The sequence below is a fragment of the Scyliorhinus torazame genome, chromosome 10 (assembly GCF_047496885.1).
Source record: "Scyliorhinus torazame isolate Kashiwa2021f chromosome 10, sScyTor2.1, whole genome shotgun sequence".
Lineage (NCBI taxonomy): Eukaryota > Metazoa > Chordata > Chondrichthyes > Carcharhiniformes > Scyliorhinidae > Scyliorhinus > Scyliorhinus torazame.
Window position 1 is genome coordinate 180,950,739 of NC_092716.1, and position 19,613 is coordinate 180,970,351.

At 43.7% G+C, this 19,613-nt stretch overlaps 1 protein-coding gene across 4 annotated transcripts in view; it reads left to right on the forward strand.

The window, feature by feature from the left end:
• The first annotated feature begins 1,263 nt into the window (after nucleotides 1-1,263).
• myrf (myelin regulatory factor) overlaps nucleotides 1,264-19,613 on the forward strand; it is a 473,200-nt gene continuing 454,850 nt past the window's right edge. For 2 of the 4 annotated variants that reach the window (XM_072466063.1, XM_072466064.1), the window contains exons 1-2: nucleotides 1,265-1,457; nucleotides 8,307-8,369. In XM_072466063.1, the coding sequence (XP_072322164.1) occupies nucleotides 1,412-1,457; nucleotides 8,307-8,369 (109 nt within the window). In that variant the 5' untranslated portion in view covers nucleotides 1,265-1,411. Of the gene's footprint in view, nucleotides 1,458-2,349; nucleotides 2,429-8,306; nucleotides 8,370-19,613 lie in introns of those variants that run through there. The other 2 variants (XM_072466065.1, XM_072466066.1) reach the window with 2 other exon arrangements.

Here is a 19,613-nt window from a genome sequence, read left to right on the forward strand (position 1 = left end):
CAAACTTCAGGGAAGAAGAGGTAAGGTTGATAAAAGTAGGAGAGGTTTGAGATAAAATAGGAACTGGTACCTTTGCCAAACTCATTCCGGATTTAAACGCCTGTAGATTTATTGTATGATGATAAAACAACTGAGAGAAGTGAAGAGTTCCCTAGTTGCTGGCCAAGGATGGGTTCGAGTAGGAGACCACAAAACGAGCCTCGATTGTAGTAAAACAACAACAGCTTGCATTTGTCTGGCACACTTTTTAAACCGAGTTTTAAAAAACCTCAAGGTGCCTCTCGGGAGTGCAATCGAACAAAACAATAATGCCCTGAGCTACAGAAAGCAAAGACTTGGGTGGGCGAGGAAATGCTTGGCGGGTTTTAAAGATCATCTTAAAGGAGGAGGCACAACAACAGATTAGTGAGATAAAAGCAAATTACTGCGGATGCTGGAATCTGAAAGAAAAACAGAAACCGCTGGACAATCTCAGCATGTCTGACAGCGTCTGTGAAGAGGGAACTTTTCGAGTCTGGATGACTCTTTATCAAAGCTAGAGAGAACAGATTAGGAAGGGGTTGTCGGGTAGGGTATTTGGTGCTCAAGGGGAGAAGAGTTCACATGATCAACACCCGCAGGAGTTTGATCAACAGGGAAATGTGACAGGCTGGAGGCAAGAGAAAATGTTGTCCGACTTCTATTTGCAAAGGAAGCGACCTTTGACTTGCTGGTCAAACATTAAAATGAATATATTCATACTTTCTGAAGCAAACATACCTCACACTACAGAATCCCATTAATTTTGCCACCTGCATGTCTCCGTACAGCTGGATTGCAGAGTTTATTGCCCAGCACGTGGGCGAATGGGTGACGTGATGATCTAGCTGACATCACATCAGCGATAAGTGGAGAGAGAGAGAGAGAGAAATCCCATCGAAATGGGGGGTGGGGTGGGGGCAAGCAATCTCAACCGGGAATCCTGAGTAGCACTTCTGCTTCATTCAAAGAGAAAGGTTTCATTTTCGACCCCTCCCCCCTCCCTTGATGGATCCTCTGCAAGGGGCGAGAGGCATTTCTTACAAAAAAACACCCTCGGGTCTGTCATTATGTTAGCTGCTGAAGTTTTAGCCAACACAAAATAAAGGGAAAGTTTGGTTTTGAAACTGATCAGGAGTTGACCAGCACGAAATTGACTGGTGAAACTGACCTCCCGCAGGTACACTGAAGGAGGTGCGAGACTGGATTACCAGAAGGCGCTGGTTTGGGGGGGGGGGGGGGGGGGTTCTTAGTCTTGTTCTTCCCTTCAGTTGAATTTTGTTCTGCTTCTATGTTTTATTTTTGTGGGGATTCCCTGATGTTTTGAAGCCCTGGGAAGCAGGCGATCTCTTTACATGGATGTGTCGGGGAGGAGTCGCTAGCTGATAGAGAAATGGAAGTGGTTGACGAGACAGAAGCTTTGCAACGCTTTTTTGAAGGTAAAAAAAAAGGGGGGGATTTTTCCCTCATGTTTTAAAAAAAATAATTCTAAGAACGGTTAATGTTTTCATGTCAAAAACGACTGCACTCTCCTGAAAAAAAAACCGAGTAGAGTAATAGAGTGAGGATCGCAGGGTCCGAGGTCGGACCTGGTGCTGTTTTGTGCTGGGTAGTTCTGTGTATGTTGTTGTCTCTGGGATCGAAACGTTTCAAAGCAATTTTGTTTTGGAAATATTATATGAATTAATGGCTTCCACTTTGTGCAAAAGTGAAACTAAATTTGATCAACAATAATTCCTGCAGTTTAGCAGCATTGAATATGTATTTAAAACGCGCGCTAAGTGTAAAAAATATCCGACTTAATGTGATACATTCTAGCAAATATTCCGATTGGCATTTTAAAAACTCTACTTCAATATATATTATTTTAAGCTCGTGAAATTTATCATTAAAAACCTGGCATTTGTTTGACACGAGTCAATGTTTATTTTTATTTCCATAAAATGGGATATTTATTGGGGACATTACTTCTCAAGTTTCCCTAAGCTTTTGGATTTCGTTCACTTATTAAACACAAGGTGTTACAACCATGTCTTCCAGTTGCCCTCCGTTAGCTAGCTTGCTCCATTGCTTCTTATCCCGTGCTTTTTGTGATGGTGAGATTTACTCGTTCTATGGCTGGATTTAAGTTTGAGCTTTCCACATGTATTTAACTGAATCTGCTTGTGGAGAGTGTGATCTGGGGTTGTGTACCTAGCTGGTACAGAGCACGCATATGACTCCGATTTTGACTCTCTCTCGCACACACACACACACACGCTAATCCCCCTTCTAACTCCCGGGGATAAACTGCATTGACCGAGGGAGTTTGGGCTTGAAACGGAAAACAAGAGCTGGTGGAGAGAGATCTTTCCATTAGACCTAGAGCGGCAGTGGTTGAAGCGAGGGAGAGAGAGAACATCGCAGACAGGTGATTAGCATAATCTATTTAATTTCTTTCAACTGGAAAATATTAAGGAGTGTGAGATAAATTTAAGTTGATTTGATGAAATTGAAACAGTCAGAAACATTTTTCTGGTAAGCAGTTTTTCTAGCAGGCAGTGAGGGAAGGACTCCTCGCCAAGCCCACTGTATTTCTAGGTGTGTTTGTTAATTACGCCCACTGTATTTCTAGGTGTGTTTGTTAATTACTGAATGGATCCGAATTGTTGGGGCTCATTTCTGAGAAGTTTCAAGTTGTGTCCAGGTTTGTGGACAAAGCCTGGGCCAATGATCACCAACTTTTCACCAGATAGGAAACACCGAGGCAATCTGTTTGTCTCCTGTAGTAGAATTGCTTTGGGGGTGGTATGAGTCAACTCTGGGGGGGATTGATGTCTCCCTTATTGACCCCTTTGAGACACTTGTTAATGTGAATACCTCCAGGTGGAGGGGGGAGGCAACCCTTTTTCATTATTGGAAAAGCCAAAGTCACCAGCTAATACCAACAGGACAGAACAAAGTCAAGGTTCTCAACAGTCAACCAGGAGATGAGGAATTAATGATGAGGATGTGAAAGTTCATGAGTTAGGGGCGCAAATGGCCAAATAAATCTTGATTTGGGCAAAGTGAAGATGCTGGGAGGAGAGAGAGCCAGGTGCAAATGGGTATTTGGAGGCGAGAGGGGGTTAGGGTAAACTCAGAGGTGCACTAACTGCAATCATGTCAGCTCGAGGGAAGGAAAGGTGCAACAAAGTCACTGACAGCATGGGTGAGGTGTGGGGGGGGGGGGGGGGTAAAGGTGAGAGAGGAATTGCTGATCACTCAACAAAGGTTTCCCCTGGTAACGGAGCAGGATCGAGTCCCGGTCTGCACTCACTGAAAATATCCGAACAGCAGGCTCGACAGCACACAGTTCACAAATAAATTGGCTATCCGCTTTAATGTGGGAGATTGGCAGCGCTGGGGGTGGGGAGCTCAGAGGGAGAGGGTGTTTGAACAGCCCTTTCAACAACTAGGTATTGTTCTAATGGGCCGAGTGGCCGCCTTCTGTGGGGTACGATTCTGTGAACGGGATTAGGCTTCATTGAGAACCTCCTCAGCATGTCCTCCCCATAGGCACCCGCTGGAAGATGGGTGAAAACCTCGAGTAGTCAGACATGGGCTTCTCATAACATGGAGGGCTAAGCTCCTTGGACAACACTCAAGCACAGAAAGACAAAGCTGGAAACACACTAGCCAGCATCCGAACAGGAACATACAAATTATCAACCGTTATCAGCACTAACATTGAATTCGATTAGAAAGGAGATTTAATTTCAAAATGAAACTGAATAATGTTTCACATTATTCGTTCCTTGTTTAAACCCTTGTCCTGAAACATTGACACATATTTCTCTTTCCAGGTGGATTTTCAGATCCCCAGCAGTTAGATTTTTTTCTTCGTCACAAGTTGACAGAGGGTAGATTCTGAAACTCAGCCGATTTACCCACCCAACTTTAAGAGTGACTCTTACTCAATGTTCTAAACCTACACTGGCGATTTCTCATTGGACCCAATGGCCTGTTTCACTGTGTGGCCACTGACGGCCAGGTGTGCATCCACATGGAAGTGACAGTGTGGTCTGTGAGTCGTCAGCCCTCCCTCTCCCAGTCGCGCTCTCCCCAATATCGGGCAGCTTTGAGATGGGAGGTTAAACCTGTGTTCTGGGGTTGAGGTACTTGTTAAAGTTGCTGAGCGGTCACTTGGAGAGGACGAAGCAGCTGTCCTGGTGAAGTGGCCAGCATTGCTCTATCGCTAACATCTCCATGGGTGGATGAATTAGCCAATCACCTGATAACTGTGTGGAGGAGAATGACCGCTGCATTTGCCCTACTCTCGTCCCTAAGCTTTAAATGTGGTTGATTGCCTGTCCTTGAGACATTTCACTGAGCTATGTAAATGCAAGTATTTCCGTCGGGTCGTTGCACCTAGTGTGACTCCAGGGCCATCTGATGCTACATTTAAAGTGTCCAGGCGATCTATTAATAGATTTCTAAAACTTAATTTAGAATTAGTGTGTGTTGGTTGGTAAAGAGACAATTTCCTTCACAACTAAGTTTATTTTCCCATGTCAATTCCTAACATTAAACAATTAACCGGCGAGTGTGTAGGACTACACACTTACATGAGGAACCATGAGTAGAGTATATTATCACGATGCATGCTTCGCTATATAATTCTGATCTGTCTACATAATACAATCTACAGTTACCTGTCACATACATTGCTTTTCCTATTTGTCTACTTCTCAGTAAAATATTAATAATTTCACTTACGAATATTGTAGCTGAAGGGATCTGTAAATAATTAGTGCTAAGATTTGTCAAGCAAATATCCCTAGTGATTATTATTAAAATAAAACAAATATTTTTTTAAATGGTCAATTTATTTGGAAAACACTAATGATTGTTAGTCCAGTAGTTATATTTCTTACTCTGGCCACTGGTGATCACTCTGTATTCATCCTGTTGGTATTACCTGTTTTTTTTGTAATGGGGAGCACCTTAAGGGTTACAACTAAAACAATGACGAGGTCCCTTCAGACTTTTTCTCTATCTTCTTCCTCTGCTTTAGTCTATCCTTTCCTTCTTTCTATTTATTCTCCATTTTCTTTTTAATTTTTACCTTGTCCTTTTATTCTTATTTTTTAAAGGACAACATTTACTGCTTCTATTGTGTTGTTTCTGTCACCCCTCTGCTCTTCTCACCCATACTCCGTCATTCCTGCTTTCTCCATTGCTCGTTCTCTCTCTCTCTTCCCTTTCTCTCTCTCTCTCTCTCCAATTCATTATCTTTCACAAACTGTCTTACACATCCACTCTCGTACTTCTCCTCTCTCATTTTGTAGCACATTCCCTCTTGCATATCTCGTAACCTCCGCAGCTTCTCTCTAATATTGTCAGCCTCATATCAACATCGTTTAGTTGGGTTGACGACCTGTCACAAGAGAAGCCACTGGAAATACACAACAAACCAGTCACCTGTAAAGAGGAACAGGTTTTCTTTTTGGATTCTGTATTCCTTCACCTGCGGATGATTTGCTGGTGTGCGTTTGATATTTTTTAATTTTTAATTTTAGAGTAGCCAATTTTTTTCCCAATAAAGGGGCAATTTAGTATGGCCAATCCACCTACCCTGCACATCTTTTTGGGTTGTGAGGGTGAAACCCATGCAGACACGGGGAGAATGTGCAAACTCCACATGGACAGTGACCCTGGGTCGGGATCGAACCCGGGTCCTCAGTGCCGTGAGGCAGCAGTGCTAAATACCACGCCACAATGCCGCCCTCATTTGATATTTTCTGTTATACTTTTAGATTTTCAGCATTGCAGTTTTTTTGTTAATTATCTGTGCAAACAGTTGATTAGAAGTTAATTACATCAGTCTCAAGAACTGCATTCATCATTATCCCTACCATTACTATACTAAAATAGTATTTGTAACTTAAGTTTTCATGCCAAATTATTCAAACAGGGCACTGCATTAAGGGAGCTTCGCCATCAGAATCCCATCCCTTTTGAAAAAGTGTGTATTCTCATTAAGATCTCATGTAAAATGGGATATCTTTTATCAAGACTACATTTTAAAGAGTCATAAATTTGACTCTCGCTATTGGTACCTCTTTTTAAAGTTATCCCTCCCAAAGTTGGACTGACCATCATGCCTCCCTTTTAATGATGGAAGTCGAGGTGGGGAACCTTAGATATAAGTGGGTCACGTGAAAAAAGATGGTTTGGTTAAAAAAAACTATGTTTGGGAAAGTGGAAAAAAGGGCCAAGCCTCATTCATACCAAGATGGCCCCAGTGATGGGTGGCTGCAGTTCAACCCTCCTCATTTACATCCTGCTCTGCTTGGATGTAAATAAACAGAGAACAATTTCCCAAAAGCATGAAGCTGAGATTCTCAAAATACATTCATCTTGGGGATTGCTCCATTCTCCCTTTTGGTGCAATGCTGACAAACTGGAGGATGCAGCATCGTGTTAGAGAAGCTGTTCTGAAGCTGACTCAGAGGAATGGATTAAACTGTGGAGTGTATTTTGTATCTCTCGGTTCTTTTCCTTAGTCATACAACTGGAAGGGCTGAGGCTTCACACCCGCGTTGTTTTGAGGTAGCTGACCTAAACCAGAGCAGCCAACAGGCACAATCATTCGGCACTCCTGGGTAATGATGGAAAATCTGTGCAGCGATTTCCTACAGAAAAGTCCATCTATAGCAGCTGAATGAGGACAGGATCAGTTCTGGTGCACTACCAAGTTGAATAGTCAATCAACATTCCACTGGTAGACATGTAGCAGGATCAACAGAGACCTCAACAGCATCTTTCCTGTCAGTCATCCAACCACTGCAGGGCACACACTCTCTGATTCTTAATAATAATCTTTATTGTCACAATTAGGCTTACATTAACACTGCAATGAAGTTACTGTGAAAAGACCCTAGTCGCCACATTCTGCCTCCTGTTTGGGTACACTGAGGGAGAATTCAGAATGTCCAAATTACCGAACAGCACAGTTTTCGGGACTTGTGGGAGGAAACCAGAGCAGTCGATGGAAACCCACACAGACACAAGTGAGGAATGGTCACTTGAGGCAAGGTATTGAAGGGTGCCGATCATTATTGAAGTGTACCGCAGTAAGAACCACGTCTACACGGAGAGGTGTAGGGAAAACTGAAATAAAGCCAGTATTTTATGCAAGGTTTTGCAAGGGTGAATGCAAACAATGTGATTGTGGGATATTATCATCTGTTGATGTAGAAATTTATTGTAGGTTCTGAAGGGTAAAACTTGTCAGTTAAATTAAAATTATTTGTGTTTTTTTTCTCCATACTTTTAGATTCTCTTCCCCCCCCCCCTTCCCTTACTGTGTATCATGCCTGACTGTCATGACAGCTTGACTGCCTGCTTCAAGGTTGCTGCTGATGTTGCTCACACAAGATGTATGCAGGGTAACATGCTGAAACCCAAATTGAAAATATTACCCAGGGATATAATGGGAGGGGTTGTGCCAATATATCAGGGTGAATCAATATCCTACAAATTGAGGAAACAGGACCTGTGATTTCCAAAAGCCAAGGAACTTCTAGTTCTAGCAATATGTAGACCAGCTGAGTGGAGTGTGGACAGTCCTCCATGAGTGGGGTGGGAAGTGGGTGCATGGAATTGGAAGGAGACGCATTGCTGAGCGCTTTGAAGGTAACTGCCAGGAGCTGGATAAAAAGCAGCATTGGCAGGAAGCAGAACAGCAGGTTTGCAACTTGCTTACTATCCACTAATTGTGTTCCCTCCCTAGGTGTTTTCTTATTGCTAATCTCTAAATGATCTGTCTGAGGCCAGGAACTCATAGCATAGGGAAAGGTTCAGTTGCCCTCTGCCAATCAGTGGCATGCTGCATTGCTGCCCACCCGAAAGGATCTGTCCTGGTTACCTAGGGCAGTCCTTGATCTAGTTGGAATATAGAGCTGGAGAAACCAAGGAGGTTCCATATTCAGTTCTCGGGCTTTTCTGATCCCAGCTCACTTGTCTTTTGTGCCCCTGGATGAAGGGGCTCCTGCTCTGGATCATTATCCAGTAAACTTTGCTGGACGATCCCCATATATGGGCACCAGGCAAGGACAGGAACAATGCTGCCCATAATAGTGCTGCCTGGGCTCCTACACAATGAACTAGCATTAAAGAAAGTTACCACAGAGCTGTCGACACACGAGGAGCTGTATCTGCTGGAGAGGCAGCAATTTCAGGTGGTAGAAACTGGAAGAGAAGAAATAAAAGAAAGCAATGTAAATTGATACATTTGTTTATGATCTATTCTCACTTGTACACAGACCAAGAGGTAGCGCACTCCAGAATGGCTTATGCAGACGGTCCCTTCAGACATTACAATACAGGTCAGCATCACATATATACCTTAACACTTTCTGACATCCTGTACAATGATTGTTCTATTGAAATTAAAAACAGAATCTGTTAGAAATGTTCACCAAGCACCTCAGCATCTGCTCCTTCGGGATTCTGAGGGTTGGTATATGCAAAATATCCATCTGCCTTTACTAGATGCTGACTGACGTGCTGTATATTTCTGCTGTTTACAGTTTTTCTATCTGTCGCTAATGTTTTGCTTTGCCCTGTATGTTTGTTGGTAGGTGTTAAGTAGCTTGTACATCTTTCAGGGGCTGCATTTGTTGCATGGAATCTTTGAAGACAGGACAAGCCCATGAAATTTGTCAATGTATGTTAGAATGTTTTATGCTGACTTTAGGTGGGGTTTTGAATTTTGTGGGATCCTTGTCCTCTGCAGCTGTCTATGTTGAGTCAATCAAAGTTACGGTTCAGGCAGTAAATTCATTGGGTTCAGTTCATTCGATCAGAGATTTAGAGTAGGGCAGGGCACTTTGAGCCCAAGAAGAACAAGAGAGGAAAATCAGAGGAGCAGTCGATATATTGTGGGTCTGGCAGGACTGATACCTTGAGGAAGAGCACAGGTCGGATGTGATAAGGAGGAGGAGATCACCCCTGAATCCATCAAGGGAGGCTGTTGCAGAATTCTAGCATAAACACAGAGGGCTGACTAGCCTCCTCCTGTGCTGTAACCATTCTATGATTATATGGCTCTATTCTGTCCAGTCACTGCACTGCCTTGATGGGATCAGTTAGCTCAGTTGGCCAGCCGGCTGGTTCGTGAGCGGAGCGACACCAACAGTGCGGTTAAATTTCCATACGGGCTGAGCTTATTCATGAAGGCCCAACTTCTCAACCTCACCCCTCATCTGAGGTGTGGTGACCCTTGGGTTTAATCACCACCAGTCATCTCTCAAAAGAGGAGAGCAGTCTATGGTTCCCTGGGACTGTGGCGACATTTGCATTCACACTGTCTCAATAAGATAAACATTTTGTTCAATAAATTTAATCTTTCTTACTTTTGTATCTCCTTCTCCATTGATTGTATGGAGAGCAGTTGGACATGCACTGTAATAGCGTGAGTTTACTTTGTCAAGTGCTTCCCTCTCTCTCATGATATCTATACCTATCTCTAAATCTATATCCATATCGCTCTCTACATCTTCCTCTCTCCTTCTCCCTTTAATTTTTGCTCTTCTCAAAAACAGCTCAAAGATTCTTCATGTTATACTGTCTGAGTACTATGCACAACAAGTGCCTCTCCACAGGAGTTAGAAAGCGTGGAAGACAATGTTTGATCTTTCAAATTACACTGAATGCTAGAGATCTGGGAGTAGATGAATGTATACAGTAAAGAAAAGATGGAAAACAAAATTAGAAGAAATATTAAGAACACATTATTTTCTAGCGTTTTTTCCTAATTTGAGACCAATGGGTGCCCAAGGATATTTTACCTTGTATCCTGTGCCCTCCCAGTACAAAGGAAAATGCTGCATAATAGTTACAAAACATTTTCAACAATATAAATCAAGCTGTGCAGGGACTACTGCGTCTAATAGTTTGGTCAGATCTATGAAATTCATGGTCCTTTGAGAATGAGTAGATTTTGAGGTGATCAATGGGGGGAATGTCCAAGCAAACTATATTTTGATGGTGTCAAATTTCTTGAGTGTTTTAAGCCATCTTTATCCAGCCATTATATTCCATTATATTTAACTTGAATTTTGCTGATTGAGAGGCCAGGAATTATCCATCACAGATTACCCACTCTCTGGTCAGTTATAGTTGTCATATTGTTGATATGGCGAGTGTAGTTAAACTTCTATTTAATGGTGACCTCTCGCATTGAACCAGCAAAATCGACAAAGGCTTCTAATAACAAGCAACGCTGAATAAAAATGAGCAAGTTAGGAATGAGAAAGGAAGTCCATTAGAACATTTTTTCATAAAAGATAATTGAGTTCTGGAGTTCAGTGTACAGTTAGACATGTTACACGGGAAAAGACTGAAGGGTACAGTACATAGAAGGTGTGTAACAGTGGTATGTTGAAAAGAACCTTTAATGGAATTATTGAGTCAGTTCGATCAATAAATGTCAATGCGAGGTGACTAGAGGTTACCGTTGATGAAGTTTAGGAACAATTAAAAATTATGCATTCAGTCTGAACAACAGATCATTCCAGGACATTGAATTTACCAATGGTGCTGTCCCAGTTCAACAGTTATATAGAGTCCCTATTGCAGCAAGAACCTGCAATTCATAATCTGTTTTCTATTTGAATTTGAAAGTGATATTCTGTATAATACAGTACTGGGTTACTGGTTTTAAGCTTTGCACAAAATAATAAACAAACTGTTTAAACATGCACAGGGTATAAAGTCAGTTAGTGACACCTTGCTATTTTTGATTGAAGTCTTTAAAGCTGGTCACTTAGAACATACATGCATTTATTCCAAAACTGTATTTTCTTTTCTCTTGTGTCCCTCTCTTTGTCTCTGTGTCTCTAGTTGTTCTTACACTGCACACGCACCGGTCTCGTGCAGCTGGTGATAACCTCAGTGTAAAATTGCCACATTCACCACTTTTGCCATTTGGGAAATCTGGTAACTATTGTGTATTGTACTTGTAGGATAAAATAGTGTAATGCACGTGGGGTTGAATGCAATAATCAACAGATGTTTGTTAGATGGCTGTGAATTGTACAAAGTCACAGAATCCCAACTGTGCAGAAGAAGGCCATTCGGCCCATCGAGTCTGCACCAACCATCTGAAAGAGTACCCTACCCAGGCCCGCTCCCCCGCCTCATCCCCATTACCCTACCATCCTTGGGCACTAAAGGGAAATTTAGCATGGCCAATCCACCTAACCTATACATCGTTGGACCGTGGGAGGAAACTGGAGCACTCGGAGGAAACCGATGCAGACACAGGAAAAACATCCAAACTCCACACAGACAGACACCCAAGGCTGGAATTGAACCCGGGTCCATGGTTCTGTGAGGCAGCAGTGCTAATCACTGAGTCTCCAAGCTGCCCATAAAAGATAAGGTGTTAAGATTCAAAACAGGCCAACATAAGTGTACTTTACCTGAATGCCTGAATGCTCGTAGTATTCGGAATAAGGTAAATGTGTTGATGGCGCAAATCATCGTGAATGACTATGATTTAGTGGCCATTACTGAAACATGGTTAAAGGATGGTCACGACTGGGAGTTAAATATCCGAGGGTATCAAACTATTCGGAAGGACAGAGTGGATGGTAAGGGGGGTGGTGTAGCTCTGTTATTTAAGGATGACATCCGGGCAATAGTAAGGGATGACATCGGTGCTATGGAGGATAAGGTTGAATCCATTTGGGAGGAAATCAGGAATAGTAAGGCGAAAAAGTCACTGATAGGACTAGTCTATAGGCCACCAAATAGTAACATTATGGTGGGGCAGGAAATAAACAAAGAAATAACTGATGCATGTAGAAATAGTACAGCAGTTATCATGGGGAATGTTAATCTACATGTCGATTGGTTTAACCAGGTCGGTCAAGGCAGTCTTGAGGAGGAGTTTATAGAATGTATCCGCGATAGTTTCCTAGAACAGTATGTAATGGAACCTACGAGGGAACAAGCGGTCCTAGATCTGGTCCCGTGTAATGAGACAGGATTGATTCATGAGCTCATAGTTAGGGATCCTCTCAGAAGGAGCGATCACAATATGGTGGAATTTAAAATACAGATGGAGGGTGAAAAGGTAAAATCAAACACTAGTGTTTTGTGCTTAAACAATGGAGATTACAATGGGGTGAGAGAATAACTAGCTAAGGTAGACTGGGAGCAAAGACTTTATGGTGAAACAGTTGAGGAACAGTGGAGAACCTTCCAAGCGATTTTTCACAGTGCTCAGCAAAGGTTTATACCAACAAAAAGGAACGATGGTAGAAAGAGGAAAAATCGACCGTGGATATCTAAGGAAATAAGGGAAAGTATCAAATTGAAGGAAAAAGCATACAAAGTGGCAAAGATTAGTGGGAGACTAGAGGACTGGGAAATCTTTAGGGGGCAACAGAAAGCTACTAAAAAAGCTATAAAGAAGAGTAAGATAGATTATGAGAATAAACTTGCTCAGAATATATAAACAGATAGTAAAAGTTTCTACAAATATATAAAACAAAAAAGAGTGGCTAAGGTAAATATTGGTCCTTTAGAGGATGAGAAGGCAGATTTAATAATGGGAGATGAGGAAATGGCTGAGGAACTGAACAGGTTTTTTGGGTTGGTCTTCACAGTGGAAGACACAAATAACATGCCAGTGACTGATAGAAATGAGGCTATGACAGGCGAGGACCTTGAGATGATTGTTATTACTAAGGAGGTAGTGATGGGCAAGCTAATGGGGCTAAAGGTAGACAAGTCTCCTGGCCCTGATGGAATGCATCCCCGAGTGTTAAAAGAGATGGCTAGGGAAATTGCAAATGCACTAGTGATAATTTACCAAGATTCACTAGACTCTGGGGTAGTCCCGGCGGATTGGAAATTAGCAAACATGACACCACTGTTTAAAAAAGGAGGTAGGCAGAAAGCGGGTAATTATAGGTCAGTGAGCTTAACTTCGGTAGGAGGGAAGATGCTGGAATCTATCATTGAGGAAGAAATAGCAAGGCATCTGGATGGAAATTGTCCCATTGGGCAGACGCAGCATGGGTTCAGAAAGGGCAGGTCGTGCCTAACTAATTTAGTGGAATCTTTTGAGGACATTACCAGTGTGGTAGATAACGGGGAGCCAATGGATGTGGTATATCTGGATTTCCAGAAAGCCTTTGACAAGTTGCCACACAAAAGGTTGCTGCATAAGACAAAGATGCATGGCATTAAGGGTAAGGTAGTAGCATGGATAGAGGGTTGGTTAATTAATAGAAAGCAAAGAGTGGGGATTAATGGGTGTTTCTCTGGTTGGCAATCAGTAGCTAGTGGTGTCCCTCAGGGATCAGTGTTGGGCCCACAATTGTTCACAATTTACATAGATGATTTGGAGTTGGGGACCAAGTGCAATGATTGCAGGTTTGCAGATGACACTAAGATGAGTGGTAAAGCAAAAAGTGCAGAGGATACTGGAAGTCTGCAGAGGGATTTGGATAGGTTAAGTGAATGGGCTAGGGTCTGGCAGATGGAATACAATGTTGACAAATGTGAGGTTATCCATTTTGGTAGGAATAACAGCAAAAGGGATTATTATTTAAATGATAAAATATTAAAACATGCTGCTGTGCAGAGAGGCTTAGGTGTGCTCGTGCATGAGTCGCAAAAAGTTGGTTTACAGGTGCAACAGGTGATTAAGAAGGCAAATGGAATTGTGTCCTTCATTGCTAGAAGGATGGAGTTTAAGACTAGGGAGGTTATGCTGCAATTGTATAAGGTGTTAGTAAGGCCACACCTGGAGTATTGTGTTCAGTTTTGGTCTCCTTACCTGAGAAAGGACGTACTGGTGCTGAAGGGTGTGCAGATGAGATTCACTAGGTTAATCCCAGAGCTGAAGGGGTTGGATTACGAGGAGAGGTTGAGTAGACTGGGACTGTACTCTTTGGAATTTAGAAGGATGAGGGGGGATCTTATGGAAACATATAAAATTATGAAGGGAATAGATAGGATAGATGCGGGCAGGTTGTTTCCACTGGCGGGTGAAAGCAGAACTACGGGGCATAGCCTCAAAATAAGGGGAAGTAGATTTAGGACTGAGTTTAGGAGGAACTTCTTCACCCAAAGGGTTGTGAATCTATGGAATTCCTTGCCCAGTGAAGCAGTTGAGGCTCCTTCATTAAATGTTTTTAAGATAAAGATAGATAGTTTTTTGAAGAATAAAGGGATTAAGGGTTATGATGTTCGGGCGGAAAGTGGAGCTGAGTCCACAAAAGATCAGCCATGATCTCATTGAATGGCGGAGCAGGCTCGAAGGGCCAGATGGCCTACTCCTGCTCCTAGTTCTTATGTTCTTATAACGTGAGCTTAATCTAGGCTAAGACAAAAGCCCGCAAAGCAGCTGATGCATCATGGACTATCATTATTTTTTAAAATTATAAATCTAGAGTAGCCAATTATTTTTCTTTTCCAATTAAGCGGCAATTTAGTGTGACCAATCCACCTAACCAGCACATCTTTGGATTGTGGGGGTGAAACATCGGGAGACATGGGGAGAATGTGCAAACTCTACACAGCCAGTGACCCAGGGCCAGGATTCGAAACCGGGTCCTCAGCGCCGCCGTCCTAGTGCTAACCACTGCGCCACATGCCGCTCTCATCATGGACTATCATGTGACTAATCTCTTAAAGTGACCTTGCAACACCACAACAAAAATATGCATATATAACATTAACAAACAGATCTAATCAGCAGCCAGACTTAGTGAATTTGACAACTTTGTTACCAGCATCTGACATGACCTGCACTGAAAACTGGTCATACTACCACCAATCTAAAGTCATCACAGCAGCTTCTTAATTGTCTGTATTTCTCCTCTGTTCATTGTCTGCAGGTGTAACAAACAATTAGGAAGGCAAATAGTACATAGCCTAACATTTATTATAAGGGGATTTGAGTAGAGGAATAAGCAAGGCTGCAGTTGTGTAGAGGCTTGGTGAGACCACACCTGGACTATTGTGTGCAGTTTTGGCCTTCTTACTGAAGGAGGGATATACTGACCATAAGGGAGTGCAATGAAGATTCACCAGATCTCTAGGATGGTGGGAGTGCTCTGTGAGGACAGATTACTTTCTGTATTCACAAGGTTTGGAAGAATGAGAGGTGGTCTCATTGAAGTGTACAAAATTCTTACAGGGCTCAACAGGGTAGAAGCATGAAGGCTGTTTTTCCTGGTTGGGGGTAAGGGTTGGCGTAGAACCAAGGAATCCATCTCAGAATAAGAGGAAGGCCATTTAGGACTGCGATGAGGAGAAATATCTTCTATCAGAGCGTGGTTAGTGTTTGGAGTTCTCTACCAGAGAGGGCTGTGGAGGTGCAGTCATTGAGTTCAAAGCAGATATCAATAGATTTCTAAATACCAGAGAAGCTGATGGGGGAGAGGGTCTTTGACCGACCCCTTGAGGTGGATTGGGCGCACAGGGTGCTGAGGAGGAGGCCGCAGGTAGGGGAGCCGCCGAGGGCGATGGTGGTGAGGCTACATCGTTTCTGGATACAGAGAGGGTCTTCAGGTGGACATGGCAGGCCAAGAAATACACCTGGGAGGGGAGTGAGCTGCAGATTTATTAGGACCTTGGTGCAGAGCTGGCCAAGCGGAGGGCCGGTATAACCGGATAAAGGATGCCCTCTATAAGAAGGGGGTGAAGTTTGGTGTTTTGTACCCCGCCCGCTTGTGGGTGACGCACCAAAGGCAAGAATTTTATTTTGACTTGCTGGAGCAGGCGATGGATTTCATGAGAGACTATGGACTGGGAGGAGTGTGAGGACGTTGAACTGTGGAGATGAGTTCTGTGTACATTATGGGGCATATTGGGTGAGTGGATTGGGAGAGCAGTGATGGTGAGTGTGTCTTCTGTTTTTCTCTGTTTGGTGGTGATTGGGAGGGATGGGGGGATGGGTGGATTGGGGGGTTGAGGGGTAGTGGAGGGCCATGGGCGGGGGCCACCAGGCTAGCTGGAAGTGGCTAGTTAACGGGAGTGAAGTGGGATGTTGACAGGAGGAAGGTGTGGGGGAGGGGGAAATGGGCTGTTTCCTTGTTTGGGAGTGGGAGAAGGGGAGGGTGTTTCCTGTCATGGGTGTGATTGGTGTGGAGAACTTGGGAAGGGAGAGAGGGCAGCGGACATTTTGGGGTGGGCCTGGAAGAGTGTATGACGTGGGCTGAGGGGAGCTGGCTAAAAAAGGGATATGGTTGATCGGCAGGGGAGGGGGGCTGGGAGCCCCCCCCAACCAGGCTGGTTACTTGGAACGTGCGAGGGTTGAATGGGCTGTTAAACGGTCGTGTGTTTTCAAGCACCTGAGGAGTTTGAAGGTGGAGTTGTGCTTCTGCAGGACTCACACCTGAAGTTGGGAGATCAGACGAGGCTGAGGAAGGGATGGATAAGGCAGGTGTTCCACTTGGGGTTGGAAATGAAGACGAGGGGGGCGGCGGTGCTGCTCAGTGGAGGGGAGGCCGGTAGTCCTGGTGAATGTTAATGCTCCAAATTGGGACGATGCAGACTTTATGGTGTTAGGCGGGATCCCAGACCGGGACATGAACCGGTGGATAATGGGAGCGATAATGGGGAAAAAGTAGGAAGGTGTGATGTGTTGGAATGTTAGTATCGGGATGGCGGGAGCCTGTGTTTTATGTTCATGTTGATGTTTGGTCTTCTGAGATTTTAATGCACATATGTAAAATGCCTTTAACAAAAATATTTTTTTAAAATTGGTTTCTAGATACCAATTACATAAAGGAATGTAGGGATAGTGCAGGAAGATGGTGTTGAAGAAGAATATCAGCCATGGTTTAGTTAAATGGTGGAGCAGGCACAAGGGGCCAAAATGGTCTACTCCTGCTCCTATGTCTCTTTTGCACTGCCTCCCTCTGCCCCACACTCTCTCCTTCATATCTGCGTAAGCACACAATGTCATTGACATTGTTTGTCTTTTCAGTTGTGTAAGCTTGCTCTCCCTCATCTTGTGTGTGTGTGTGTCTGTATACTTTTTCTTTTTTAACTCACTCCATCTGTCTCGATATTTATTTATTTCGATTTGCTTACCACAGAGTAGGCTGGATTCTCCGTTTCCGTGCTTCCGATGACGCACCATTCCAACGGTGTGCAACGTGATGACGGCAGTTTCGAGGTGGGGGGGGGGAGACTCGAAATCCGGTGTCAAACCGCCTCCGATTTGGGCGTCGGAAGGGATTCTCTGCCCGAGCGTCAATTACGATATTGGAATCGGGCTTTGGAGAATCCTATGGTGTCTCTGTGGGCCTGAGTAAATGCACTGGGCGGGATTCTCTGGTCTCACCCATAGTTGGACCTGTTTTCAAGCGAGAATGGAAAATCTGGCGTACCAGCCAAAACTCCATTAACATTCAGAGGACTGGAAAATCACAGCCACGCCTGTGTGTGTGCCTGTGTGTGCCTCATTCTATCTGTGTAAGCACACAATGTTGGGCTCTCTATCTGTGTAAGTGTGTAGCATCTTTTTCATCACCCTGTCTCTCTTTCCATTCCTCAGCTGCACCCTTGTCTCCAGACTGCGATTCCCGTTGCCAGGTTGCAGGTGTTTAACACGGTCATTTTGTGACTGATTTGCTTGTTGGTCAAGAGCTGCTTTTATACATTGCAACTTGGACACCTTAATCAAGAGGACATGCTGTAGTCAGTCGTGGCCGGCAGTAACCATCCTGTTATGTTGACGGGTTAACTGGAATAACAAAGTTTCGGGCCAGTTCCTGAGTCTAGTGTTAATAATATTTGCTGTATTTTGCTTTAACCAAACATCGCAAATGTTTGTTGTAAATAACTAATTTTATAGCACCATAAGCACTCAAATATAATGTTGTCTCCCTGGTTACCAGCCTGCGATATACTTAGCGCAGAAATGACAGATAACTTGAGCGGTCCTTTTTTGCCACAATGCACCTTATAAACCAAGTAGATTCACTGGAGGGAAGGCAGAAGTTGTAGGTGACTAAATAATGGTACTGGATTAATGGGAAGGAGGAAAAGAATTACAACCTACGACCATTTTGTTTCCCATCTGAAAAATGGTGACCAGTAGAAAAGACTTGGTTGCAACACTGTGCGCTCATCTGTTCATTCAGGTCAGCCCTTAGATCGACACTTGACACTCCTGCCCAACACAAGTGTGAGGCTGTTTAAATAAGCACACCATGGTGTTACACTTGGAGCAAGAGCATGACTGCTATTTTCACTGGGAAAGGCTGGAGAATGGAAAACGATTTGAGGAGACCTTCTCCAATAGCTTGCCTGTTGCAATTAACCTCCTGGTGTGGGTGGGCATGTTGCTCTGGGCTGAGTTTTTAAAAAATAAATTGAGTGTACCCAATTTAATTTTTCCAATTAAGGTGCAATTTAGCATGGCCAATCCACTTAGCCTGCACATCTTTGGGTTGTGGGGGTGAAACCCACGCAAACACGGGGAGAATGTGCAAACACCACACGGTCAGTGACCCAGAGCCAGGATCAAACCTGGGACCTCGGCACCGTGAGGCTGCAGAGCTAGCCCACTGCGCCACCGTGCTGCCCCAGGGAAGATGAGTTGATGGAAGAGTACTTGTGCTGATGCATATTGTTGAGTTGCACGTCTATCAGTTTGGTGTTGGCTGATTGGTGCTCTAGTGGGGCGCAGTATTCTGTGGTTGTGTATGGTATGGCAAGAGCAGAGATCCTTAGGATCTTGGCCTGTTGTCAGTGACAAGTTCACCCAACAAGTACCAGGTAAAGACTATCTCCAATATGAGAGAATGTAACAATCACTCCTTGACATTCAACAACATTATCATTGCTCAATCCCCCACCATCAACATTCTCGGGGGTTACCATTAACCAGAAACTTTATTGAACTAACCACCAAAACACTGTGGGTACAAGAGCATGTCAGAGGCTTGGTGTTTTACCTCATGTAACTCACCTTCTGACTCCTCAAACCTTTACCCTATCTCCAAGGTTCAAGTTAGGAACGTCATGGCATACTCTCCACTTGTCTGGATGACTGCAGCTTCAATAACACTCAAGAAGTTCAAAAACATTCAGGACAAAACAACCTGCTTGATTGGCACCCCATCTGCCATATTAAACCTCCATCAACAGCACACAGTGCCAGCAGCGTGTACCATTCACAAGATGAACTGCAGCAATTCGGCAATTCTCCCTTGACAGCACTTCCCATTCTACATACAAACACACAAATTAGATACACAAGCAGGCCCCACGAGCTTGCTACACCATTCAATAAGATCATGGCTGAACTGATTGTAATCCCAACTCCACAATCCTGCCTACCCCGATTACCTTTCACCCCCTTGCTTATCAAAAATCTATCTACCTGTACCTTAAAAATATTCAAAGACTCAGTTTCCACAACCTTTTGAGGAAGAGAGTTCCAAAGATTTACGACCTATGAGAAGAAAAAAAAATCTCCCCATCTCTGTCCTAAATAGATAACCCCCTTATTGTAAACTGTGACCCCTAGTTCTAGGTTCTCCCACAGAGAAAATATCCTTTGTGCATCCACCCGCTTTGTGCATCCACTCTGT